This window comes from Mobula hypostoma, chromosome 30, assembly GCF_963921235.1.
Source record: "Mobula hypostoma chromosome 30, sMobHyp1.1, whole genome shotgun sequence".
Classification (NCBI taxonomy): domain Eukaryota; kingdom Metazoa; phylum Chordata; class Chondrichthyes; order Myliobatiformes; family Myliobatidae; genus Mobula; species Mobula hypostoma.
The window spans coordinates 21,628,026-21,655,757 of NC_086126.1; the positions used below are offsets into that span (position 1 = coordinate 21,628,026).

Here is a 27,732-nt window from a genome sequence, read left to right on the forward strand (position 1 = left end):
GGGAGACAGGTTTGTCCTAGACTTGGTCATGGCTAGTGACTCGTGCTAAGATACGGAAACTGTACGTTGAGAGAGACAGAGTATGTTGAGTCAGAGTTAGACTTAGAGAGAGAGAGGAAACAGGCTGCGTGTAAGGTTGTTGGTCTGTGGCCCCCTCCAACACTGAAATCGGTTTGTTTAGTGGATGATCAGTATTATTTTGATTTCTGTAGACATTTGTTTTTCTTTATGTATTGAAATTGTAATAGTTTTAATAAAGTGTTTTGTTTTAACACATGTGCAGTGTCTCCTTTGTGAAACCAGGAAAGAACACAGACAAATTTTAAAACAATTTTCATTACAGAGGGCATGTCTTTTGAAGATGGCTTGAGTGAGCTTGGGCTTCTCTCTTTGGAATGAAGAGGGATGAAAAGTGACTTGATAGAGGTGTGTTTTATATACCCCAAAGTCGAGTTTGTCTTCTACACAAGTGCACGTATGCACAGGTGCTTTGAAAAACTTACTTGTGGCAGCATCACTGTCATATAATGTCAGAGAAGCAGCATTCATAATTATAAATAAACTAACAGAATATTTTGATCTGGGGGGAGTTGATGGTCCTGCCGCCATTCTTTCCTTTCTCGGGTTCATGGCTATCTAGTGAAGAAGAATTTCCGAGTTGTATACTTTGATAATGAATGAACCTTTGAATGTTTGCTTGTCGGGAGTGCTCGAAGGACTGGAAGGGTCTATTCAATGCTGTATCAGTAAATAAATAAACACACAGTCTCATTGGAGAACGGCACTGAAAGAGAAGATCAGCGGAGCAAAGGGCCAAGATCCTCTTTAGAGAACAATACTTATACGGAGAGGTGGGCAAGCTTGGAGCCGCTGGAGGCTGAGGCAACCTGATAGGAGAATGTAAACATGAGAGATTCTGCAGATGCTGGAAATCCACAGCAACACACACAAAATGCGGGAGAAACTCAGCAGGTCTGGCAGCGTCTACAGAGGGGAATAAAGAGTCGACGTTTTGGCACAAGAGCATTCATCAGGACTGGAAAGGAAGGGGGAAGACAACAGAGTAAAGACCTTATAAAATAAGGAGTATATAAAATTACCAGAGGCATAGGTAGTCAGTCTTTTGATCAGGATGGACATGTCAAATACTAAAGGACACTGTTTTAAGGTGAGAGGGGGAAAGTTTAAAGGAGATTTTGGGGGTAAGTTTGTTTTTGAATACCGAGAGTTGTTGATACCAGGGGAGGTGGTGGATGCAGACACAATAGTGCCATTGAAAAGGGATTTAGGCAGGCGCACAAACCAGTAGAGAATAGAGCAGGGGTTCCCAACCCGCAGTCCACAGACCCCTTGCCTAAAGGTATTGGTTCACAGCGTAAAAAAAGTTTGGGAACCCCTGGAATAGAGATCTGGATCAGATGTAGACAGGTGGAATGAGGTCAGCACATACACGGAGGGCTGAAGGGCCTGTTCCTGTGCTGTACTGTTCTGTGTTCTATGAATTTTCTAATCCTAAGAACCACATTTAGTGAAACAAGGAATAAATTTGCTTAAGAGATGAGCTTAGTGGGAGTACAGGAACAGAGTACGGTGGATTCTAGTCACCTGGGCATTGGTTCCCTTTTCCGGCACCTTTCTCTATATACAACACTGAGCAAAAATCCTAGACACAAATACTGTATTTGTCAATGTGGAGCAGAGAGTGAGTTTGTAAATCTGGCAGGAGCAAAGATTCTCTTGGGAATGGTGAGGGTGGGGTACTACTGGAGGGGTGTGGGACAGGTGGCAGAGAAGGAGTGTCAGGGGTGTGGGTGGCACAAATGCACACACACACTCCCTGATACACCAGGCAGGGCCATTGGATTCCAAACAATTGGTTTATTGATCATTACAGAATGTCTCTCTGGTGCTTCCCGCTCCCTCCCCTCTCCCTTCCCCTTTTCCCAACCATGATTCCCCTCTCCCTGCCCCCTTCCCACTCTCAGTCCACAATAGAGACCCAGATCAGAATCAGGTTTATCATCACTCACACATGTCATGAAATTTGTTTTTTTTTCTGGCAGCAGTACAGTGCGATACATAAAATTACTACAGAACTGTGCAAAACTCATAGCTATATATATGTGCCGAAGACTTTTGCTCAGTACTGTGTGTCCTTGATGGTGGTAAGCTGATATTGTACAATGTGACCTGTCACGCTCTCCACTGCGTGTCTGTAGAATGATCTGCAAAATCCAGCTCTCCTGATTGCGTGGAACATGTTCTGGGACCATGAGAGATTGTGTGAGATGTGCACTCCCAGAAGTTTGAAATTGCTCTGAGTTTGCACCGCTGTGCCAAAGATATAAAGAGGGGTGTGAGGGGAGTGAGTGGAGTGAGTCCTCCTGCAGGCAATAACCATCTCCTTTACAACACACACGAAATGCAGGTCAGCCACCATCTATCGAAATCAATAAACAGTCGATGCTTTGGGCCGAGACCCTTCTTCAGGACTAGAAGGGAAGGGGGAAGATGCCAGAATAAAAAGGTGGAGGGGGGAGGGGAAGGAGGATAGCTAGAAGAATCTTTGTCTTATTGACATTGAGGAAAAGGCTACTTACCTGACACCAGGCCTCTCTGTAGGCCGTCCCAGATTGAAGGTGAGGGTAGTTCCTCGAACTTGCATTGGGTCGCATAACAGGCCACAGCAGAGACATCAGAGGCCATAAGATCGGAGCAGAATAAGGCCATTGGTCCCATCGAGTCTGCTCCGCCATTTCATCATGGCTGATTTATTATCCCTCTCAAGCCTATTCTTCCCGTAACCTTTGGTACCCTATCAACCTCCGATTTAAATGTACCCAATGACTTCACCTCCACAGCGATCTGCACCTCTTATCATCTTGTACACCTGTATCAAGTCACCTCTCATCCTACTTCACTCCAAAGAGAAAAGCCCAAGCTCACTCAACCCATCCTTGTAAGGCACGCTCTCTAATCCAGGCAGCATCCTGGTGAATCTCCTCTGCACGCTCTCTAATCCAGGCAGCATCCTGGTAAATCTCCTCTGCACCCTCTCTAATCCAGGCAGCATCCTGGTAAATCTCCTCTGCACCCTCTCTAATCCAGGCAGCATCCTGGTAAATCTCCTCTGCACCCTCTCTAATCCAGGCAGCATCCTGGTAAATCTCCTCTGCACCCTCTCTAATCCAGGCAGCATCCTGGTAAATCTCCTCTGCACCCTCTCTAATCCAGGCAGCATCCTGGTGAATCTCCTCTGCACCCTCTCTAATCCAGGCAGCATCCTGGTGAATCTCCTCTGCACCCTCTCTAATCCAGGCAGCATCCTGGTAAATCTCCTCTGCACCCTCTCTAATCCAGGCAGCATCCTGGTAAATCTCCTCTGCACCCTCTCTAATCCAGGCAGCATCCTGGTAAATCTCCTCTGCACCCTCTCGTAATCCAGGCAGCATCCTGGTGAATCTCCTCTGCACGCTCTCTAATCCAGGCAGCATCCTGGTGAATCTCCTCTGCACCCTCTCTAATCCAGGCAGCATCCTGGTGAATCTCCTCTGCACCCTCTCTAATCCAGGCAGCATCCTGGTCAATCTCCTCTGCACCCTCTCTAATCCAGGCAGCATCCTGGTGAATCTCCTCTGCACCCTCTCTAATCCAGACAGCATCCTGGTAAATCTCCTCTGCACCCTCTCTAATCCAGGCAGCATCCTGGTCAATCTCCTCCGCACGCTCTCTAATCCAGACAGCATCCTGGTGAATCTCCTCTGCACCCTCTCTAATCCAGGCAGCATCCTGGTCAATCTCCTCTGCACCCTCTCTAATCCAGGCAGCATCCTGGTAAATCTCCTCTGCACCCTCTCTAATCCAGACAGCATCCTGGTGAATCTCCTCTGCACCCTCTCTGATCCAGGCAGCATCCTGGTGAATCTCCTCTGCACCCTCTCTAATCCAGGCAGCATCCTGGTGAATCTCCTCTGCACCCTCTCTAATCCAGGCAGCATCCTGGTCAATCTCCTCTGCACCCTCTCTAATCCAGGCAGCATCCTGGTGAATCTCCTCTGCACCCTCTCTAATCCAGACAGCATCCTGGTAAATCTCCTCTGCACCCTCTCTAATCCAGGCAGCATCCTGGTCAATCTCCTCCGCACGCTCTCTAATCCAGACAGCATCCTGGTGAATCTCCTCTGCACCCTCTCTAATCCAGGCAGCATCCTGGTCAATCTCCTCTGCACCCTCTCTAATCCAGGCAGCATCCTGGTAAATCTCCTCTGCACCCTCTCTAATCCAGACAGCATCCTGGTGAATCTCCTCTGCACCCTCTCTGATCCAGGCAGCATCCTGGTGAATCTCCTCTGCACCCTCTCTAATCCAGGCAGCATCCTGGTGAATCTCCTCTGCACCCTCTCTAATCCAGACAGCATCCTGGTAAATCTCCTCTGCACCCTCTCTAATCCAGACAGCATCCTGGTAAATCTCCTCTGCACCCTCTCTAATCCAGGCAGCATCCTGGTAAATCTCCTCTGCACCCTCTCTAATCCAGGCAGCATCCTGGTAAATCTCCTCTGCACCCTCTCTAATCCAGGCAGCATCCTGGTAAATCTCCTCTGCACCCTCTCTAATCCAGGCAGCATCCTGGTAAATCTCCTCTGCACCCTCTCTAATCCAGGCAGCATCCTGGTAAATCTCCTCTGCACCCTCTCTAATCCAGGCAACATCCTGGTAAATCTCCTCTGCACCCTCTCTAATCCAGGCAGCGTCCCGGTAGATCTCCTCTGCACCCTCTCTAATCCAGGCAGCATCCTGGTCAATCTCCTCTGCACCCTCTCTAATCCAGGCAGCATCCTGGTAAATCTCCTCTGCACCCTCTCTAATCCAGGCAACATCCTGGTAAATCTCCTCTGCACCCTCTCTAATCCAGGCAGCGTCCTGGTGAATCTCCTCTGCACCCTCTCTAATCCAGGCAGCATCCTGGTAAATCTCCTCTGCACCCTCTCTAATCCAGGCAGCACCCTGGTGAATCTCCTCTGCACCCTCTCTAATCCAGGCAGCATCCTGGTAAATCTCCTCTGCACGCTCTCTAATCCAGGCAGCATCCTGGTAAATCTCCTCTGCACGCTCTCTAATCCAGGCAGCATCCTGGTAAATCTCCTCTGCACCCTCTCTAATCCAGGCAGCATCCTGGTGAATCTCCTCTGCACCCTCTCTAATCCAGGCAGCATCCTGGTCAATCTCCTCTGCACCCTCTCTAATCCAGGCAGCACCCTGGTGAATCTCCTCTGCACCCTCTCTAATCCAGGCAGCATCCTGGTAAATCTCCTCTGCACGCTCTCTAATCCAGGCAGCATCCTGGTAAATCTCCTCTGCACGCTCTCTAATCCAGGCAGCATCCTGGTAAATCTCCTCTGCACGCTCTCTAATCCAGGCAGCATCCTGGTGAATCTCCTCTGCACCCTCTCTAATCCAGGCAGCATCCTGGTGAATCTCCTCTGCACCCTCTCTAATCCAGGCAGCATCCTGGTCAATCTCCTCTGCACCCTCTCTAATCCAGGCAGCACCCTGGTGAATCTCCTCTGCACCCTCTCTAATCCAGGCAGCATCCTGGTGAATCTCCTCTGCACCCTCTCTAATCCAGGCAGCATCCTGGTCAATCTCCTCGGCACCCTCTCTAATCCAGGCAGCATCCTGGTCAATCTCCTCTGCACCCTCTCTAATCCAGGCAGCATCCTGGTCAATCTCCTCTGCACCCTCTCTAATCCAGGCAACATCCTGGTAAATCTCCTCTGCACCCTCTCTAATCCAGGCAGCGTCCTGGTGAATCTCCTCTGCACCCTCTCTAATCCAGGCAGCATCCTGGTAAATCTCCTCTGCACCCTCTCTAATCCAGGCAGCACCCTGGTGAATCTCCTCTGCACCCTCTCTAATCCAGGCAGCATCCTGGTAAATCTCCTCTGCACGCTCTCTAATCCAGGCAGCATCCTGGTAAATCTCCTCTGCACGCTCTCTAATCCAGGCAGCATCCTGGTAAATCTCCTCTGCACCCTCTCTGATCCAGGCAGCATCCTGGTGAATCTCCTCTACACCCTCTCTAATCCAGGCAGCATCCTGGTAAATCTCCTCTGCACGCTCTCTAATCCAGGCAGCATCCTGGTAAATCTCCTCTGCACGCTCTCTAATCCAGGCAGCATCCTGGTAAATCTCCTCTGCACCCTCTCTAATCCAGGCAGCATCCTGGTGAATCTCCTCTGCACCCTCTCTAATCCAGGCAGCATCCTGGTCAATCTCCTCTGCACCCTCTCTAATCCAGGCAGCACCCTGGTGAATCTCCTCTGCACCCTCTCTAATCCAGGCAGCATCCTGGTAAATCTCCTCTGCACGCTCTCTAATCCAGGCAGCATCCTGGTAAATCTCCTCTGCACGCTCTCTAATCCAGGCAGCATCCTGGTAAATCTCCTCTGCACGCTCTCTAATCCAGGCAGCATCCTGGTGAATCTCCTCTGCACCCTCTCTAATCCAGGCAGCATCCTGGTGAATCTCCTCTGCACCCTCTCTAATCCAGGCAGCATCCTGGTCAATCTCCTCTGCACCCTCTCTAATCCAGGCAGCACCCTGGTGAATCTCCTCTGCACCCTCTCTAATCCAGGCAGCATCCTGGTGAATCTCCTCTGCACCCTCTCTAATCCAGGCAGCATCCTGGTCAATCTCCTCGGCACCCTCTCTAATCCAGGCAGCATCCTGGTCAATCTCCTCTGCACCCTCTCTAATCCAGGCAGCATCCTGGTCAATCTCCTCTGCACCCTCTCTAATCCAGGCAGCATCCTGGTGAATCTCCTCTGCACCCTCTCTAATCCAGGCAGCATCCTGGTCAATCTCCTCTGCACCCTCTCTAATCCAGGCAGCATCCTGGTAAATCTCCTCTGCACCCTCTCTAATCCAGGCAGCATCCTGGTGAATCTCCTCTGCACCCTCTCTAATCCAGGCAGCATCCTGGTCAATCTCCTCTGCACCCTCTCTAATCCAGGCAGCATCCTGGTGAATCTCTTCTACACCCTCTCTAATCCAGGCAGCATCCTGGTGAATCTCCTCTGCACCCTCTCTAATCCAGGCAACATCCTGGTAAATCTCCTCTACACCCTCTCTAATCCAGGCAGCATCCTGGTAAATCTCCTCTGCACCCTCTCTAAAACTTCCACAGACTTCCTATAATGAGACGATCAGAACTGAATATAATATTATTATGGGATGGCATGCAAATCTGTGAAACATTTCAGATAAAACATTCTCACATGGGTGAAATAGCAGGAAATATAACAGAGGACAAGATCTTGCCCCAGAGTCATGTAAGGATATGATCATCTTTCCCTGACTCATCTTCAAGATGTTCCTGAACCGTCCCCCTTCCATGGCAGTAAACATTCTCTGGAATTAAGCCCAATGAAGAATATGAAAGTGCTTGGCTGTGTGTTGCTCCCTAAACAGTCTTTCAACAGGTGAACCCTCACAAGGCAACAAGACCCGATGGATTACCCAGTAACTGGTGAACCTCTGAAAACATGTGCCGACCAACTTGTAGATGTATTCAAAAACATTTTCAATCTCTCACTGCCAGTTCCCATCTGCTTCAAAAGGGCAACAGTTATACCAGTGCCCAAGAACAGCAGTGTGAGCTGTCTTAACGACCATCATCCAGTGATGAAATACTTCGAGAGGTTGGTCACGGCTAGAATCAACACCTGTCTCAGGAAGGACCTGGACCCACTGTAATTTGCCTATTGCTGCAAATGGTCTGCAGCAGACACAATCTCAATGACTCTCCACACAGCCTTGGATCACCTGGACAATGCAAATACCTACATATGTCAGGATGCTGTTTATTGACTACATCTCAGCATTTCACACCAACATTCCTGCAGTCCTGATCAAAAAGCAACAAAACCTGGGCCCTTTGCAACTGGATCCTCAACTTCCTAAACAGAAGTTGTGTAGATTGGAAATAGTATCTCCACCTTGCTGACGATCAACATTGGCGCACCTCAGGGGTGTATGTTTAGCCCACTGCTCTACTCTCTCTATACCCATGACTGGGTGGCTAGGCATAGCTCAAATACCATCTCTAAATTTGCTGATGATTAAACCCATTGTTAGTAGAATCTCAGATGGTGAACAAGAGGACGTACAGGAGTGAGATATGCCAGCTAGTGGAGTGGTGCCGCAGCAATAACCTGGCACTCAACGTCAGGCGAAACAGCTGATTGTGGACTTCAGGAAGGGTAAGCCAAAGGAACACATACCAATCCTCACAGAGAGATCAGAAGTGGAGAGAGTGAGTAACTTCAAGTTTCTGAGTGTCAATATATCCAAGGACCTAACCTGGTCCCAACATATTGTTGCAGCTATAAAGAAGGCAAGACAGTAGCTATACTTCATTAGGAGTTGAGGAGATTTGGTTTATCAACTAAAACACTTGAAAACTTCTACAAATGTACCATGGAGAGCATTCTGACTGGCTGCACCACAGTCTGGTATTGTGGAGGAGGGGGGGTCTATTGCACAAGATCGAGATAAGTTGCAAAAACTTGTAAAGTTAGTCAGCTCTATCATGGGTACTAGCCTCTATAGTATCCAAGACATCTTCAAGGACTGATGCTCCAGGAAGGCTGCATCCCTTAGTAAGGACCCCCATCACCTCAGGTGTGCCCTCTTCTCATTGTTACTATCAGGGAGGAGGTATAGGAGCCTGCAGACACACACTCAACGATTCAGGGACAGCTTCATTTCCTCTGACATTTGTTTTCTAAATGGACAGTGAACCCATGAACACCTCCGCACTAGTTTTTATTTCTGGTTTTTTGCACATCTTATTTTAACTTAATTATTTAATACACATATTTACTCAATGTAACTCAGGTTTTTCTCTATATTTATTTATCATGTATTTCATTGTACTGCTGCCATTCTCACGTACGGATGCGAGACGTGGACACTCACCAAGACTATGCGAAATTCTCTAGATGGTTGCTATACACGAATGCTCCGGATGGCTCTTGACTTGAGTTGGCAACAGCACATGATGAACGTTGAGCTCTATAACAACCTACCGATGCTCTCCACTAAAATCGAGGTGAGAAGACTGCAACTAGCGGGGCACTGTCTACATCACCCCGAGCTACCTGCCAGCCTAGTCATCATATGGGAGCCCAAGCATGGGAGGATGAACCCTGGGCGCCCTCCCAAGACTATGGTCAACACGCTCCTAGAAGACAGCGGCGCGGCTAATGCAGATGAACTGAACACTCTGATGAGGGAGAGGGAGAAGTGGAGAGTCCGTCATCGTGCCCGACGCCGGCCCCCTAGGCTTGAGTCGACATAGTAGTAGTAGTAGCTGCCGTAAAGTTAACAACTTTCATGACAGAGGCATTAAATCTGATTCTGATTCTGGAAAGAATACACACTTTCAGGTTACTGCCGAAAGAACCATGTGGTGCTACAGAGTGCCAACTGGTAAACCTTTTGTAGTTCATGGTTCTAGTGTTAGTTCAGCCCAACCAAGCTACTCCACTTGTCCTGTATCTTTCCTATGTAAAATACTGTGCAAAAGTCTTGGGCACATATACTGTGTACAGCTGGGGTGCCTGAAGCTTTTGCAAGGTACTATATTTGTCAATGTGGAGCAGAGAGCGGATTTGTAAATCTGGCGGGAGCAAAGGGTGTTGGGAATGGTGAGGGTGGGGTGCCGTGGGAGGGGTGAGGGACAGTGGGGCAGAGAAGGAGTGCCAGAGGTGGGAGGTGGTGTGGGTACAGACACACTTGCCCTGAGATACCAGGCAAGGTCATTTGATTCCAAACAATTGGTTTATTGATCACTATAGAATATCTCTCTGGTGCTCCACCGTACAGTGCAATACATAACATTACTACAGTACTGTGCAAAGATCTTATGCACCCTAGCTATGTATATGCGCCTAAGACTTTTGCCCAGTACTACCCCCTTCAAAATGCCCTGCCCCTTCACTGTGGTCAAAATAATGTGCACCCATGACACCTCACAGCTTCCTCTGGTGTGTAGTGGAGAGTCTACTGATTGGCTGTGTCACAGCTTGCTATGGAAACACAAACACCCTTGAATGGAAAATCCTACAAAGAGCAGTGTATATGGCCCAGTCCATCACGGGTAAATCCCTCCCCACCATTGAGCACATCTACATGGAGCACTGTAACAGGAAAGCAGCATCCATCATCAGGGACTCCAGCAGCCAGGACATGCTCTCTTCTCACTGTTGGCTTCAGGAAGAAGGTACAGGAGCCTCAGGTCCCACACCACCAGGTTCAGGAACAGTTATTACCCCTCAACCATCAGGCTCCTGAACCAGTGAGGATAACCTCAACTCTGAACTGATTCCATCAGGAAGGAGGTACAGGAGCCTCAGGTCCCACACCACCAGGTTCAGGAACAGTTATTATCCCTCAACCATCAGGCTCCTGAACCAGTGAGGATAACCTCAACTCTGAACTGATTCCATCAGGAAGGAGGTACAGGAGCCTCAGGTCCCACACCACCAGGTTCAGCAACAGTTATTACCCTCAACCATCAGGCTCCTGAACCAGTGAGGATAATCTCAACTCTGAACTGATTCCATTAGGAAGGAGGTACAGGAGCCTCAGGACTCTCACCACCAGGCTCAGAACAGCTATTACCCCTCGTCCATCAGGCTCCCGAACCAGAGAGGATAATTTCACTCTCCCCATCACTGAAATTTTCCCACCACCAATGGCCTCACTTTCATGGACTCCTTGTCTCATGTTCTCGATATTTATTGCTGATATATTTATTATTATTTCTCCTATGTTATTTTGTATTTGCACAGTGTGTTGTCTTTTGCACACTGGTTGTCTGCTCTGTTGGTGCAGTCTTTCATTGTTTCTATTATGGTTCTTGGATTTACTGAGTACACAGGCAAGAAAGTGAATGTCAGGGTTGTATATAGTTGATAATAATTTTGTACTGATAGAGAGTCATCTCTCAAATGTCTGCAACATCCTTGGAGGTCCTCTAACAAGATGAACCTTTGATGTTTGAAGGACGACTTGGCTTTGGAGCAGAGAATCATTGCTTTAGATCTGCTGTTCTCATGCCGGAGTCGGAAAGTTTAGCATGCAAGTTGGCGGTAATGGAAATAGAAGAACTAGTCTAGTGTCTAAACCACAGCAGTGTCTGAGGCATTACTTGCAGCTATTAATAATCTTGTGAACATTAAGATGTGGATAGTGTCAATGGAAGGAAGGGGAATCGATTTCGCCTATTCTCATCGAGTTGTTGCAACGCTAGCCTGCAGTTCTTCCCAGATCTAGAAATCATAACTTCAGCTGATACTATATCTTCAGGTTCTGTACACGCAGCGGGAATGTTATTAGGTACACCTGTACACCAGCTTGTTAATGCAAACATCTGATCAGCCAATTACATGGCAGCAACCAAAATGCAGTGAAGCATGCAGGCACGGTCAAGAGGTTCAGTCGTTGCTCAGACCAAACATCAGAATGCGGAAGAAATGTGATCTGGGTGACTTTTACTCTGGAATGATTGTTGGTGCCAGACCGGAGTTTGAGTATCTCAGAAACTGCTGATCATCTGGGATTTTCACACACAACGGTCTCTGGAGTTTACAGAGAAGGGTGTGAAAAACAAAAAACCATCCAGTGAGCAGCAGCTCTGTGGGTGAGATTCACTCGTTCTTTTATTTGCATGTTGGGTGTTTGATGTTTTCTTTGAACAAGTTCTCTGGTGTTTCTTGTTTCGTGGCTGTCTGTGGGAAGACTAATCTCAGGGATGTATACTGCATACATACTTTGATAATAAATGTATTTTGAATCTTTCAGAACACACATTGTTAATGAGAGAGGTCAGAGGAGAATGGCCAGACTGGTTCAAGCTGACAGGAAGACGACAGTAACTCAAATAACCACACGTTACAACAGCAGAGTGCAGGAGAGCATCTCTGAATGCACAACACATCAAACCTTGAAGTGGATGGGCTACGGCAGCAGAAAACCAGGAACGTACACTCAGCGGCCATTTTATTAGGTATATGGGGTGCCTCATAAAGTGGTCAGAGTGTAGGTAAAATTGCAATGGGGTGGAGCTTAGGAGACAAAGGCGCCTAATGGCAACTCCTCTGCTTGCATCTTTGGAAACATTTCTATTTCTATCTTCAATATCTCTACTTTTCCCTTTCAGGGTTCTTTTGAAGACCCTGACCTGGAGTTACGTGCTGACTTCGGCTCTCTGCGGGAATGGGACCCGCTTTCAGAGTCTCACAACTGGCCATTATTCAATATGCCAAGGAAGCGGCCTAGAAGATTAGCTCACTTTTGGAGTTTCGGGATTTCGTGGCCCTGGAGGCAGGTGGACTCGAGGTCAGTGTCTCCGCAGGGAATCAGTGTGTCGTGGGAGATGAAAGATCGAAAGCAGGTTGCTGGCTGTGTGTCCAGAGACCCGAGTTCTTTGGGCACAGAGCTCAGAAAAAGCGACACAACAGACTTTTAATATCATAAATCAGCGAGCTGTTTGTTATGTCCTCCCTCTTGCTGTGAAATGGAGACACCTCTTTTTCCCTTATGTCGAATTACCGGGTGAACGAGTGGTCTTTGGGATACTGCAAGTCTGTGTCTTTGCTGCACGTTTGACTGCTTGGTGGGGGGGGGGGGCGCCGAAGCTTTTTTTTGCTGGTGGGGGGAGGGGGGGGTTGTGGCTTTGCTGCTGCTTATACATGGGAGCGGGGAGCTGGGGGCAGATTTGGGGTTCTAACATTTAACTGTCACTCATTCTTTGGGGCATTCCTCTGTTTTCGTGGATCGTTGCAAAGAAAAAGCATTTCAGGATGCATATTGTATACATTTCTCTGACATTAAATGTACCTTTGAACCCTTTGGTTGAATCACCCCACCCTATACTTGCTCCAGCTGTAGATTAGCAGTGGACAACCTCTGGCCCAAGATAAACAAATACCCTTTGTTCCAGGTAAAGAATAAGTCTTGGCACTCAACAGAAAGAGGAGAACATGAAGTAAATGTGAAGTCTCTGAAAATCAAAAACAAAAATATCTCATATGGTAACGTTTTACCTTTGGGTCTTGTTTATAAGAAGGAAAAAGGGTATCTACCTGCATATGAATGCTGTTGACTGGCTCTCAGTTCAATATACAAGGTGCATACATATGGATAAGAGATGAGGACCCTGCTTCCTTGTTTAAACCGCAGTTCTGACAACCTTTCCCACTTGTTTTTATCTTGTGGTTCAAGCAGTCAAGGAGAATACAGTCCCTCTCATTCCATGGGTCAACAGTGGATATTATTCACAGGAAGTATGGATTGATAGCCACTTGGTCCACCAAGATACCCCAAGCTTGTCCCATTTGCCCACATTTGGCCCCTAATCTTTTCTGACCCTATACTGTCCATCATTATCATCATCATTATGTGCCATTTCGAATGATCTGGGCGACAATGATTGTTCTTGGCAAATGTTTCTACAGAAGTGGTTTTCCATTGCATTCTACTGCACAATGTCTTCACAAGACAGGTGACCCCGGCCATTATCAACACTCTTCAGGGACTGTCTGCCTGCCATCAATGGTCACATAACCAGGACTTGTGATCTGCACCGGCTGCTTATAAGACCACCTGCTACACCTTGCCCAAGGGTGACCTGCAGGCTAGAGGAGGGAAGGAGCACCTTACACTTCCTTTGGTAGAGACCCTGCCACCTATGTACCCGTCTAAGTCTCTTTTAGTATTGTAATAGTACTTGCCTCAATTATTTCCATTGGCAGCTCATTCCACTTACATAGATTTTCTATTTATGATCCTTTCCAAATGCCTTTTAAATATTATAAATGTAAAGTACGTGTGGCGCGTGGCCAAGTGGTTAAGGCGTCAGTCTAGTGATCTGAAGGTCGCTAGTTCGAGTCTCAGCTGAGGCAGCATGTTGTGTCCTTGAGTAAGGCACTTAACCACATATTGCTCTGCGACGACACTGGTGCCAAGCTGTATTGGCCCTAATGTCTTTCCCTTGGACAACATCAGTGTCGTGGAGAGGGGAGACTTGCAACATGGGCAACTGCCAGTCTTCCATACAACCTTGCCCAGGCCTGCGCCCTGAAAGCCTTCCAAGGTGCAAATTCATGGTCTCACGAGACTAATGGATGCCTACTACTACTGTGCAAAAGTCTTACACACTTTATATTTATGTTTGAAGTGTTTACTTTTGTTTTCTGCATTCGTGTGTCAAGAGAAAAGAGCAAATTTTAGACTTCCAAACATTCATTTTCCAAAATATTAAATGTTACAGAGTCTTTTTTTGTATTTTGTTAAAGGAAGTAATTTATTTGGTAATATTTGAGTTTTCAAATAAAAACTTGATGACTTTGTAGGTAGATAGCCCAGTGCCTGATTAAAGAAAGATAATGATCAGTGGCATAATGAGTTGAATGAACTAAACTAATTCACTGAAACAGAAACAGGTGTAGAAGTAATCAGTCTGGGTGAAGGACAACCAAACTAAACGGTGAGGATATGGCGGATGTGACAGTTTAACCTACAAATCAACGATTCTTACACGATGGCAAGAGTGAGCACAGCAACAAGACACAAGGTAGTCATCCTGCATCAGCAAGGTCTCTCCCAGGCAGAAATTTTGCAGGAGACACGGGTTTCAAGATGAGCAGTCCAAGCTCCTCCGAAGAAGCATGCAGAAACAGGCAAGTCTGAGAACCAGAAACGCGAAGGTCAGCCACGGAAACTGAATGCAGCAGTCGAGAGATACATCAAACTGACATTCCTTCTATAGCAGACGTCCAGCACTGCTATCAGCTCACTCACAGAAACCACTGGGACCCAAGTACACCCCTCTACAGTGGTGCTGCCAAAAATCCATTCCTCTGAAGCGGAAGCAAAGCCAAGAGACTCACCCATGCACAAAAACTCAAGGATTGGGGTGCTGAACAAAGGTAGAAGTGCTTTGGACTGACAAGTCAAGGATTTGTGTGTAGAAGAGCTGGATAGATGAGGGTCTGCAGCCAAAAGTGAAGCACAGTGGAGGTTCGCTGCAGATTTGAGGCACGTCTGCCAATAAAGTTGGTGATCTGGTCAGAATTAAAGGAAACAAGCAGATTCTCATCCATCACGCAATACCACCAGGCAGGTGTCTGATTGGTCCCAACTTCATTCTGCAGCAGGACAATCACCCCAAGCACACGGCCAAGTTCATAAAGAACTACCTTCGGTGAAGGAGTTCTGCAGCAAATGGTTTGGCCTCCACAGATCCCGAATCTCAACATCATGGAGGCTGTCTGGGTTTACCTGCAGAGACAGAAGCAAGGGAGACAGCCAAAGTTGCAGAAGAACTGTGGCAAGTTCTCCGAGGTGTTTTGAACAACCAGCCGATTTTCTTATAAAACTGCACGACAGTGTACCTGAGAGAATTGATGCATAGGCGAAGGGGTGGTTACACCAAATATTGACTTGATTTCGTTTTTTTACGGCTCTTTATAATAATATTTAGATATTTAGAAATTTTAAATTGTTTTTGAAAGCATCTTTGCTTTACAGATTTTTTTTTACATGTGCTTAACGCTTTTGCACAGTACTATACCTGCATCAACCACTTCCCCTGGCAGCCCAAGCCATATACGGATTGTCTTCTGTGTAAAAAGTAACTCTTCAATGGTCGTAGCGACAAAACCCTCAAGTTCCTATGAAAAACCTCCCCTCTCACCTTCAACCTGTGCCCTCTGGTTCTTGATTCCCTGATGCTGGGGAAAAGACTGAGTGCCTCCACCCTATCTGTGCCTCAAATAATCAAAATAAAACTTAAATTTGCAGAACAGCTTTCCAACTCATGATATTCTGAAATGCTTCTCAACCATTCAGAGCACCTGAAACAACAGGGTGGCTTGCAAACCTGTGTCAATGGGCATTAGGGTCCAGCATGGACCAAATGGGCCGAAGGGCCTGTTTCTCTGCTGCAGTTTCATTTGACTCTATTTAAGAGGCAATCATGGTGCTGTGGGGCAGGCATCTCATATAGGCCAGGTATGAACAACATTTTCCCCCGTCCTAGTGCCTTCTCACCCCTTCTCTTCTCCCGCTCCCAAGCCCTGCTGATCATCTTCCTCTAGTTCCCCTCCCCCTTCCCCTTCTTTTTATTCCACACTCCACTCTCCTCTCCTACCAGATTCCTCCTCCTCCTCCAGCCCTTTACTTCTCCCACCTACCTCCCCCCAGTTTCTTACAGCATGCCCACTTACCCTTCTTTCCTCCTCACCTGCCGGCTTGTGCACCTTCCCTGCCCCCCCACCTCTGGTTCTGGCTTCTGCACCCCTTCCTTTCCAGCCCCCATAAAGGCCTTGGCCCGACATGTCCACCATTTATTCCTCTCCATAAATGCACCTTGACCTGTGGAGCTATCCAGCTTCTTGTGTGTGTCTGTGTTGCTTTGGAACTTCCTGTGACAACAGATACAATTGACTTCATCCGTTCAGATAAAGGGACTCCACCCAAAGTGTTGACTGCCCACTTCCCTCCACAGGTGTTGCCGGATATCCTGCAATTCCTAATGTGCAGCTCCACTCTGTAAAATCCAACATTACTGCAGCTGAACTGGAAAGCACAACTTTGCTAATTTGCTAGCGTATTATACGTTTACCATCACTTTCTGTAAAACATCAGCTGTGGCTCGAACAATATTCCTTAAGTGGATAGCAGTGTTCTCAGAGAATTCACCCCAGTCCTTCCAGAACAGGCTAAAAAGGATACACGGGAAGATGGTGAAATGCACTGTGGTAAATGGTTGCAGATTGTCTAGATTTCCAAGCACTGCACGAATAGATTCCTGCAACAAAGCAACATTAGAATAAGTTCAAAGTAAATTTATTATCAAAGCATATACAAAGTGTTAATATTATTTTATGCACTGTATTTGATAAAGTACTGCACAAAAAGACTTCGGCACATATGTAGACGATTGCACAGTGTCAATTTGCTTGTCAATATGGAGCAGAGAGCGAGTGTCACTTTCAGTGTCAGTTGTCAACGTGCAGCAGAGAGTGAGTTTATAAATCTGGTGGGAACAAAGGATGTGGGGAATGGCGAGAGGATAGCGCCGCGAGAGGGATGTATGACAGGTGGCAGAGGAGGAGTGCCAGGGAAGGGGGTGACGCAGGTGCAGACACAGCCAGCCCTGAGACACCAGGCAAGGTCATTTAATTCCAAACAATTGGTTTATTGCTCATTACAGAATGTCTCTCTGGTGCTTCCCGCTCCCTCCCCTCTCCCTTCCCCTTTTCCCAACCATGATTCCTCTCTCCCTGCCCCCTTCCCGCTCTCAGTCCACAATAGAGACCCATATCAGAATCAGGTTTATCATCACTCAAGTATGCCATGAAATTAGTTTTTTTTGTGCCTAAGACTTTTGCAGAGTACTGTAAACACAGGGGCAATGAAAAACTTGCAGCAGCATCATAGGAACATACCATCACACAATCAGCAATGACAAGAAAAACATAAACATCAGGCATGAGGTAATGTTGCACCTCTGTGAGCCCCTGGTCTGACCACACTGGGAGTATTGTGTTCAGTTCTGGTTGCCACATCATGGGAAGGATGTAGAAGCTTCAGTGAGGGAGCAGGTTTACAAGCAGGCTCTCCACTCCACATTGACAAATACAGTACTGTGCAAATGTCTCAGGCATCCTAGCTATATATATCTACCTAAAACTGTACAGTACTGTATATTTAGAAGAATATCTAGTAGCTTTGTGTATTGTATGCTAAATGTCACCTTTGGTCAGTGGAGCTATCTTACTGACAGGCTCAGACAGCGTGGATGTGGAGAGGATGTTTCCTATAATGGGGGAGTCTAGGACCAGAGGACACAGATAGAGTGGATGTGGAGAGGATGTTTCCTATAGTGGGGGAGTCTAGGACCAGAGGACACAGATAGAGTGGGTGTGGAGAGGATGTTTCCTATACTGGGGGAGTCTAGGACCAGAGGACACAGGGAGAGTGGATGTGGAGAGGATGTTTCCTGTACTGGGGGAGTCTAGGACCAGAGGACACAGATAGAGTGGATGTGGAGAGGATGTTTCCTATAGTGGGGGAGTCTAGGACCAGAGGACACAGATAGAGTGGATGTGGAGAGGATGTTTCCTATAGTGGGGGAGTCTTGTACCAGAGGACACAGATAGAGTGGATGTGGAGAGGATGTTTCCTGTACTGGGGAGTCTAGGACCAGAGGACACAGATAGAGTGGATGTGAAGAGGATGTTTCCTGTACTGGGGGAGTCTAGGACCAGAGGACACAGATAGAGTGGATGTGGAGAGGATGTTTCCTGTACTGGGGGAGTCTAGGACCAGAGGACACAGATAGAGTGGATGTGGAGAGGATGTTTCTTATAGCGTGGGAGTCTAGGACCAGAGGACACAGATAGAGTGGATGTGGAGAGGATATTTCCTATAGTGGGGGAGTCTAGAACCAGAGAACACAGATAGAGTGGATGTGGAGAGGATGTTTCCTGTACTGGGGGAGTCTAGGACCAGAGGACACAGATAGAGTGGATGTGGAGAGGATGTTTCCTATAGTGAGGGAGTCTAGGACCAGAGGACACAGATAGAGTGGATGTGGAGAGGATGTTTCCTATAGTGGGGGAGTCTAGGACCAGAGGACACAGATAGAGTGGATGTGGGGAGGATGTTTCCTGTAGTGGGGGAGTCTAGGACCAGAGGACACAGATAGAGTGGATGTGGAGAGGATGTTTCCTGTACTGGGGGAGTCTAGGATCAGAGGACACAGATAGAGTGGATGTGGAGAGAATGTTTCCTATAGTGGAGCAGTCTGGGACAAAGCCTCAGAATAGAAGAACATCCCTTTAGAACAGAGAGGAGGAGGAATTTCTTTAGCCAGAGGGTGGTGAATCTGTGGAATTCATTTGCACAGATGGCTGTGGAGGCCAAGACTTTGGGTATATTTTAAGTGGAGGTTGATAGGTTCTTGAATAGTCAGGGCATCAAAAGTTCCCAGGAGAAGGTAGGAGAATGGGGTTGAAAGGGATAATAAATCAGTGTGATGAAATAGTGGAGCTGATCTGATGAGTTATATGTCCTGTTGTACCCTCTTATGGTACAGTGCAATACTCAAGCACCATAGTAGCACGATGCTGTTCAGTTCAGTAAGCCAGAGCTCGGAGTTCAATTCCAGCTTCATCTGCAGGTAGTCGGTACATCCTCCCCGTGGACTGCGTGGGTTTCCTCTGGGCACTCCGGTTTCCTTTAGAGTTTAGAATTTATTTAAATCTTACATCCATCCCACATGCGAGGGAGTAAAACTCTTTGCATTCTAACTCCGTTGCAATGTACAGACATGTGAATTTAAAAGTCTAATTGCTTTTAGAAAGAAGCTGTCCCAGGAGGACTTCCGGGTCATCAAGGGAATGGCGGCGTAAGGAAAAGGTCTCTCGACAAAAAAGAAGGTAAACTGCCCCAAAATCGAATTTAGACAAATACTTAATATTGCATAACTATATTAATAAAAGGGGCAAGGATGATGTCTAAGAACAAGAATAAAAAGTCCGCTCTGAAGGCTGATAAACATAAAGAGATGCAGCAAGGCGAAGGGCCTAGCTCTCCCATGGCAAGCCAGGACGGAGATAATGAGGGGGAATCGGTGACTTTGTCTTTGATTCTCGGAGAGATTCGCGAGTTCCGAGAAGATAACAGCAAACAGCTGGAAGATATTAAAGGAGAAATAGTAAAAACTAACTCGCGGATAGATGAAGCCGAAGCGAGGATTGTTGGAATTGAAGAGAAGCTACAAAATGCAGAGGAGGTGATAGCAGAAATGCTGAAGCTACAAGACCAACTCCAGTGGAAACTAATAGATCAAGAAGGCCGCTCGAGAAGGGAAAATGTGAGGATTTACGGAGTTCCCGAAGGAACCGAAGGTAAACCCGGATTGATGATTCCCTTCGTGGAGAAGCTGCTTAGAGAGAACCTTGATATACCGGCCGCAAAAGACCTACAGATAGAAAGGGCTCACCGTGCGTTGGCACCACAGCCTCCGGCAGGCGCCCAGCCCAGATCGATTCTGATCAGATTTCTCAGTTACAGAACGAAGGAAGAGGTGCTTAAAAGAGCATGGCAAAAGAAAGGTTTCATGTGGAACAACTGTAAAATCAGTTTAGACCACGACTACGCACCGGGGATTCTTGCCGGACGGACGGAATATACAGAAACACGGAGAGTCCTGAAGGAAAACAACATCAGATTCCAGACCCTGTATCCAGCTCGGCTGAGAGTCTTTTACGACGAAGGGACAAAAACTTACGCTACAGTGGAGGAGGCAACGTCGGACCTGGCGGACTGGGGACTACCTATTAAAGTTATCACCCAACCGGAGTCGCTACTGGAGAGGATTCGGCAGAAGTCGTGGCAGTTAGTGGGGCGAGGACGCTCCACATGAAGCAGAGTGTCAAACTACAAGGAAAAGCTGCAAATATTCAGACGCGAATGTACAGAGAATACAGATTAATTAAGAGAAATGACTGAAAAGAGTAAATCGGACTTAAAAGTAAAATGAAAACTGGTAACTGAAAATAATCTAGGCGGAATAACTTGAATGATAGCAATATGGTCGAGACATAAATAGGAGAAAATTCTCTATGATTATTCAAACTGCTGAGGGCCCTCTAACACAGGGTGAAGATAGAGGTTATCCCTCTGAACTGAGGCGGGTCGGTGCTCAGGCCTCACTGTGGGAAGTCAGGGAAAATTTTCAAATGTTATACGTTCAGAAATGTCTAGGGTGTGGTTATATGTCTTGGTTTACTGTTGAGAAGGGATTGCTTACTGTTTGGTTAGAAAAGGAGAGTGCTTTTTTTCTACTAGAGAAAAATGCAAACTGAATTGGTAAAAATAATTTCCTATAATGTTAATGGGGTTTTGAATCCAATTAAAAGAAATAAGATTATGTCTAAATTGAAAAAAGAGAGGGCACAAATAGCTTTCCTCCAGGAAACACATATGAGCCAATCTGAACATGGAAAATTAAAAAGAATGGGCTTTAAAAAAAAAAGAAAGAAAGAAGCTGTCCCGTAGACTATTGGTCCTGGCTTTAATGCTGCTGACGGAAGCAGCTGAAACGGTTTATGGTTGGGGTGATTGGTGTCCCCGATGATCTTCCAGGCCTTCTTTCTGCACCTGCTGCTGTAAATGTCCTCAATGGAGGGAAGTTCACGTCCACAGAGGCGCTGAGCTGTCTGTACCACTCTCTGCAGTGCCCAGCAATCGAGGTTGGTGCAGTTCTCGTACCAGGCGGTGATACAGCCAGTCAGGATGCTCTCAGTGTAGATGGTCTTGAGTATTTGGGGGCCCATGCCAAACTTCCTCAGTCGCCTGAGGTGGAAGAGATGCTGTTGTGCTTTTTTTGCCACACAGCCGGTGTGTACAGTCCAGGTGAGATAACTGGTGATGTGTATACCGAGGAACCTGAAACTACTCACCCTCTCAACTGCAAACCCACTGATGTTGATCGGGCCGAGCCTGTCTCTGTTCCTCCTGTAGTCCACAATCAGCTCTTTTGTTCTTTTGACATTGAGGAACAGGTTTTTATCCTGGTCCAGAGACATCCCCGCTGGTAGGTTGGTTGGTCATGTTACGAACCCACAGGTTTCGTTTACTGTGGACTGTCGCTTTAAACGCCTGAGTGAGGCGGGACTATGACGTTAGTCACAGGCTGAAGGAGTTTGCTTCAGATTTTTACACAGACAGAGAGAGAGAGACCTTCAGTCATAGTAGAGAGACAGAGGAGACCAGTTGCCAGAACTTAGGCTGGTCACTGTGATGTTTGGAACTCTTTCAAGCCCGAAAGATTGGGTTAAACATCGGCACACGGTGCACAATGAGTGTGTGACTGTCACTTCGTATAATCCATAGGAGTGGATTTTGGGATATCTTGTGGGACCACTTGTGCAGCCCTTTCCTGGGTATGTTGTGTGGTAACCACTGGAAGACGATATTCCTGTGACAGGTCACTTTCGGTGACAATTCGTATGTGGATTTGGAACATCAGGACGGACCAGATCTATGGCGACTGTTATCTCGTTTTACCAGCGTGGAACTTGTGGAATACTTTGTACTTACCTTCTCTCTCTATTACAACGTGGATTACAAATATGTCTCTCATTTATTTCGTGGATTACTGAACTTTCCTACTTTACCATCTCAAGACTCTAAGCCTTGTGTCCCCCAGGCTTAATAGTTTAGGAGTTATATTTACACACACATACACATAACACTGTTAACTTTTGTTCATTTTGGTTGAGTTACTATAAGTAGATACTAATAAAGATAGTTGTTTTAACATTAAAACCTGACTCAGTGTGAAATCTCTTGCTGCTGGTTTGTTTCTAAAACGTTAACAGTTCGTAACAGTCATTTTAAATTGTCCTGTAACTAGGCTAGGGTTAAAATAGGGGTTGCTGTGTGGCACAGCTCAAAGGGCCGCAAGGGCCTATTCTGCACTGTATCTCAATAAATAGATAAAATATACTATAAATTACAATAAGAAAAATAAATTAAAAAATCTCGTGCCTGCTTTGTGTTTGCCTGCACCAGAAACTCTTCTGTACGAAACAAACATATTGTAATCAATGCCATCTACGAACCGCTAAGAGCCAAAGAAATGTCAGCCAATAGAATTCAAAGGTCAACTGAAGGACTGGCCAATCAGGACCGATGCAAGCGAGCCATGTAAACTCCCAGAGAGAAACACCAACATCTGCGCACTGAGGGTGTCACCTCGACTGGTGATGAAACGTTTGCAAGCCAGTTGCCAAGCTCGGCGAATGCCTGAACATCAAATGCCTTGATGAGCTACCAATTCTCGCCACCACCCTAAATATATTAAAAATGTGTGCTTCCTTTTGACATCCTTTACTTCTATCTTTGAGAGCAGACTGAGGTTCCTGTTAGGATCTCCTTAATTTAAGAATCCCCCTTGGCTGCAATGGGATCCCAATCCACACCACAAAGTCTGGTATGACCAACTAAACCACAGCTTTCTTCCTCTCTTTTCCACTGTAGCTACACCCCCAAACTCTTTCTTTATTCCCAGTGCCAATCTGGAAGCTAAATTTTATAGAGACTCTCAGGCTCTTTCGCAGAGCCTCGGCAGCCACCTCCCCTGTGACGCCCTCCGCTCGCTGGGGTTGACCACTGGATGTTGCACCCTAGCTGTCGACAAGATAAGTAGTCCAGGGCAGTACAATATGGAGAACCAGCTGTTGCCCATGCAGCAGGCTCCCCCTCTGATGATCAGCAGATACCGATACACTTTCGCATCAGTGGCGTAGCAGGTACTGCCAGTCAGTGTTGAACTCAATGTAGGACAGCCTTAAGGGCTCCACCTCCAGAGTTTTCTCTTGGGGTTTACTCCCGAAGCCTTTCCCACGCGTGGGTATAGCCGCAAGGCAGCAGAGGTTTGAGATCAAGAGATTTCCTTCTCCTTGATGAACTGCCAACCACAGCTGATGAGCCCTATCTGCCTGAAACCCATACCACACCAGCAACTCTGTAGATGCCTCTGTCAACTCAGAACGTTAGAGCATTACTTCCTGTAGCTGCATCAGCTGTGGGAGGCAGGCTTATCGCTAAGCCAGAAGCCTGAGTCATGTACTTGGGCAATAATGTCTAGACTCACACTTCCAGTTAGGACTGAGATACCAATCTCGAGATGAGCTACGCCCCTCATCAGCTCTTATGGTTGGACGTTCAAAATGTTTCACGCTAGTAGACTGAAGAAACCTACAACCATCAGGCTCTTGAACCAAAGGGGATAACATCACTCACCTCAACACTGAAATGATTCCACAACCTACGGACTCACTTTCAAGACCTACACAACACATGCTCTCAGTATTAGTTAGTATCTGTTTTAATATTTGCACGATTCTCTTCTTTTGCACATCGGATGTTTGCTTATGCGTGGCTTTTCATAAATTCTATAGTACTGCGTTATTTTCTTGTGAATGCCCACAAGAAATGAATTTCGAGGTAGTATATGGTGATAGTACAGTGATAATAAATTCATTTATTTATTTCGAGATACAGCATGGAACAGCCCTTCCAGCCCAATGAGCCACGCCACCCACAACCCACCGATTTCACCCGAGTCTAATCACGGGACAATTTGCAATGACCAATTAATCCACTAACTAGTACGTCTTTGGCCTGTGGGATGAAACCTCACACGCTCACAGGAATCATTTCTCACAGGCAGTGTTGGAATCGATCTCCAAACTCCAAATGCAATAGCGTCGTGCTAACCGTCAGGTGACCATGACACCCCGTTTACTTTGAAACTTTGATGGCCTCAGTGTTTTTTTGTTTTTTTTTACCAATTATGGGATAGAAAACCTGGATGAGTGGTGCCACACGATCAACCTTTCACTCAGTGTCAACAGTACCATGGGACAAATCAGTGACTGGAAAAGGGGGAGGGGGGGGCCGCCGGTGACCACGTGGTAACTTTCACTGATGGATCAGCTGTGAAGCGAGTTAGTAACTTCACACTCCTGGGCTACTGACTATACTGAATTACCCAAGGACATCCAAAGCAGTTCAGTGATCCGATGATCACATACTATCGAATACTAAAAGGCTTAGATAGAGTGGACAAGGAGAGGATGTTTCCTGTAGTGGGGGAGTCCAGGACCAGGGACACAGATACAGTGGATGTGGAGAGGATGTTTCCTGTAGTGGGGGAGTCTAGGACCAGAGGACGCAGATAGAGTGGATGTGGAGAGGACGTTTCCTATAGTGGGGGAGTCTAGGACCAGAGGACGCAGATAGAGTGGATGTGGAGAGGATGTTTCCTATAGTGGGGGAAAGCTACGACCAGAGGACACAGATAGAGTGGATGTGGAGAGGATGTTTCCTATAGTGGGGGAGTCTAGGACCAGAGGACACAGATAGAGTGGATGTGGAGAGGATGTTTCCTATAGTGGGGGAAATCTACGACCAGAGGACACAGATAGAGTGGATGTGGAGGGGATGTTTCCTATAGTGGGGGAGTCTAGGACCAGAGGACACAGATAGAGTGGATGTGGAGAGGATGTTTCCTATAGTGGGGGAAATTTACGAGCAGAGGACACAGATAGAGTGGATGTGGGGAGGATGTTCCCTGTGGTGGGGGAGTCCAGGATCAGAGGACACAGATAGAGTGAATGTGGAGAGGGTGTTCCCTATAGTGGAGAGTCAAGGACCTTAAGGCACCGTTTCAGAATAGAGGGATACCCATTTAGAACAGAGATGAGGTGGAATTTTTACTTAGCCAACGGGGGGAGATCTGTGGAATTCCTTGTCACAGATGGCAGTGGGTGCCAAGTCACTGGGTACATTTAAAGCGGAGGTTATTAGGTTTTTGATTTGTCAGGGTGTCAGAGATTATGAGGAGAAAAGGGTTGAGAGAGATAATGAATTAGACCAGGATCGAATGGTAAAGCAGACTTGATGTGCTGAATGGCCTAATTCAGTTACTGTGTCCTGTGGAAGGTGGATAGACTTTCCAGTTTTGAGATTGGATTTCTCGGCCACTATCAACTATGTCAATACTTCCACCTTCCCATGTGGTAGGGGTCTGGCATTCACCTTGTTAATTATCAAAGAAATACCATCTATCAAATTTAAATATTTGTTTGCCAAAAGATTTTGAACATACCTCTAACTCTTGTCCAACTTGCTCTCTGTTGATTCCCAAGTCTTCTCTGTAAAAATGGAAAAGTTTTGAATTAGTGATACCAGGTAACCCCACATCTAATGCAGAAGTCAAAAAATGTATTTATATAATTAATGTACATTCCTGTGCAAAAGTCTTAGGCACATATGTATCGCTAGGATATCTAAGACTTTGGCTCAGTACTGTATTTGTCAACGTGGGGCGGAGAGCGAGTCTGTAAATCTGGCAGGAGCAAAGGATGCTGGGAATGGTGAGGGTGGGGCGCCGTGGGAGGGGTGAGGCGCAGGTGACAGAGAAGGAGTGTAGGAGTGGGTGCAGACACACCCAGCCCTGAGACACCAGGCAAGGTCATTTGACTCCAAACAATTGGTTTATTGATCATTACAGAATGTCTCTCTGGTGCTTCCCGCTCCCTCCCCTCTCCCTTCCCCTTTTCCCAGCCACGATTCCCCTGTCCCTGCTCCCTTTTCCCAACCATGATTCCCCTCTCCCTGCCCCCTTCCCACTCTCAGTCCACAATAGAGACCCAGATCAGAATCAGGTTCATCATCACTCACGCACGTCATGAAATTTGCTTCTTTTTTTGCAACAGCAGTACAGTGCCATACATAAAATTACTACAGTCCTGTGCAAAAGTCTTCGGCACCCTGGTTATATATATGTGCTGAAGACTTTTGCACAGGACTGTACACCATGAAATTAAAAAAGAAAACATCGTTAAATAGCATAAAAATCGAAGCGGCCATGTACAAGATTGGGATGACTCATTCATTCAACAAAAGTTGCAAATTATACCGGTTTACATTTGCATATTGTATAAACAGTGCAAGAGAACATGAGGATAGTGGTCAAACGATCTAACCTCTGCCTTAGCTGAGCAACATTTAATGCAATGAATTTAACTCCCACGCTCTCTATACAAACCACTTTGTCTTAACGGCTTTAATTTACGTTTGGAACACACCCGTTGAAAAATTAAACTTGAGTTCAGTCTCATTCCCAGATTATAGCCCTTATCCAGATAACAGAATAGTACAATAATACAAACGTCAGCCATGCAGCAACTAATACTGTCTCAGACACATGTTTAAATTTCTCACCCCTGGTGGGTGGTGTGTATGTGTATTTTCCCTCAATCTCGGGTCCTCTACCAGAAGCCTGGGAACTTGCGGGTTCAGTACAGTATCCTTGCCGTTCCGACTAGTGCGATCTTCGGAACGAAGATCTCAGATGTTGTTTTGGGATTCGTTGGAGCCACTCTCCCAGTCCAGGTGTCACAGCTCCAAGTGCTCCAATCTCCACTGGGATTACACTGGCTTTAACCTTCCACATCCTTTCTATCTGCTCTTTCAAGCCCTGGTACTTCTCCAGCTTCTCATATTCTTTCTTCCTGACGTTACTGTCATTTGGGATTGCCACACCTATTACCATTGCTTTCTCCTGTTGCTTGTCCACTGTTACTATGTCTGGTTGGCTGGCCAGTACCTGCTTATCAGTCTGTATCTGGAAGTCCCACAGGATCTTAGCTCTGTCATTCTCCACGACCTTCTCGGGTGTTTCCCATTTGGACTTGGGAGTGTCCAATCCATAAGACCATAAGACAAAGGAGCAGAAGTAGGCTATTCGGCCCATCGAGTCTGCTCCGCCATTTTATCATGAGCTGATCCATTTTATCCTATTTAGTCCCACTGCCCCGCCTTCTCACCGTAACCTTTGATGCCCTGGCTACTCAGATACCTATCAATCTCTGCCTTAAATACGCCCAATGACTTGGCCTCCACTGCTGCCCGTGGCAACAAATTCCATAGATTCACCACCCTCTGACTAAAAAAATTTCTTCGCATTTCTGCTCTGAAAGGGCGCCCTTCAATCTTTAAGTCATGCCCTCTCGTACTAGACTCCCCCATCATGGGAAACAACTTGCCACATCCACTCTGTCCATGCCTTTTAAC

At 46.7% G+C, this 27,732-nt stretch overlaps 1 protein-coding gene and 1 long non-coding RNA gene across 2 annotated transcripts in view; one reads left to right on the forward strand and one right to left on the reverse strand.

Annotated features, from left to right (window-relative positions):
- LOC134339612 (membrane-anchored junction protein) overlaps nucleotides 1-27,732 on the reverse strand; it is a 112,232-nt gene that overhangs the window by 39,604 nt on the left and 44,896 nt on the right. Inside the window, exons 3-5 of the mRNA XM_063036280.1 lie at nucleotides 25,763-25,808; nucleotides 16,807-16,882; nucleotides 13,155-13,280 (exon numbers count right to left, since the gene is read on the reverse strand). Coding sequence (XP_062892350.1) covers nucleotides 13,155-13,280; nucleotides 16,807-16,882; nucleotides 25,763-25,808 — 248 coding nt within the window. The remainder of the gene's footprint in view (nucleotides 1-13,154; nucleotides 13,281-16,806; nucleotides 16,883-25,762; nucleotides 25,809-27,732) is intronic.
- LOC134339613 (uncharacterized) lies at nucleotides 11,672-12,538 on the forward strand. Its single transcript, XR_010016430.1, has 3 exons — nucleotides 11,672-11,710; nucleotides 11,872-12,076; nucleotides 12,230-12,538. It is a non-coding gene; the product is annotated as an uncharacterized LOC134339613 (long non-coding RNA).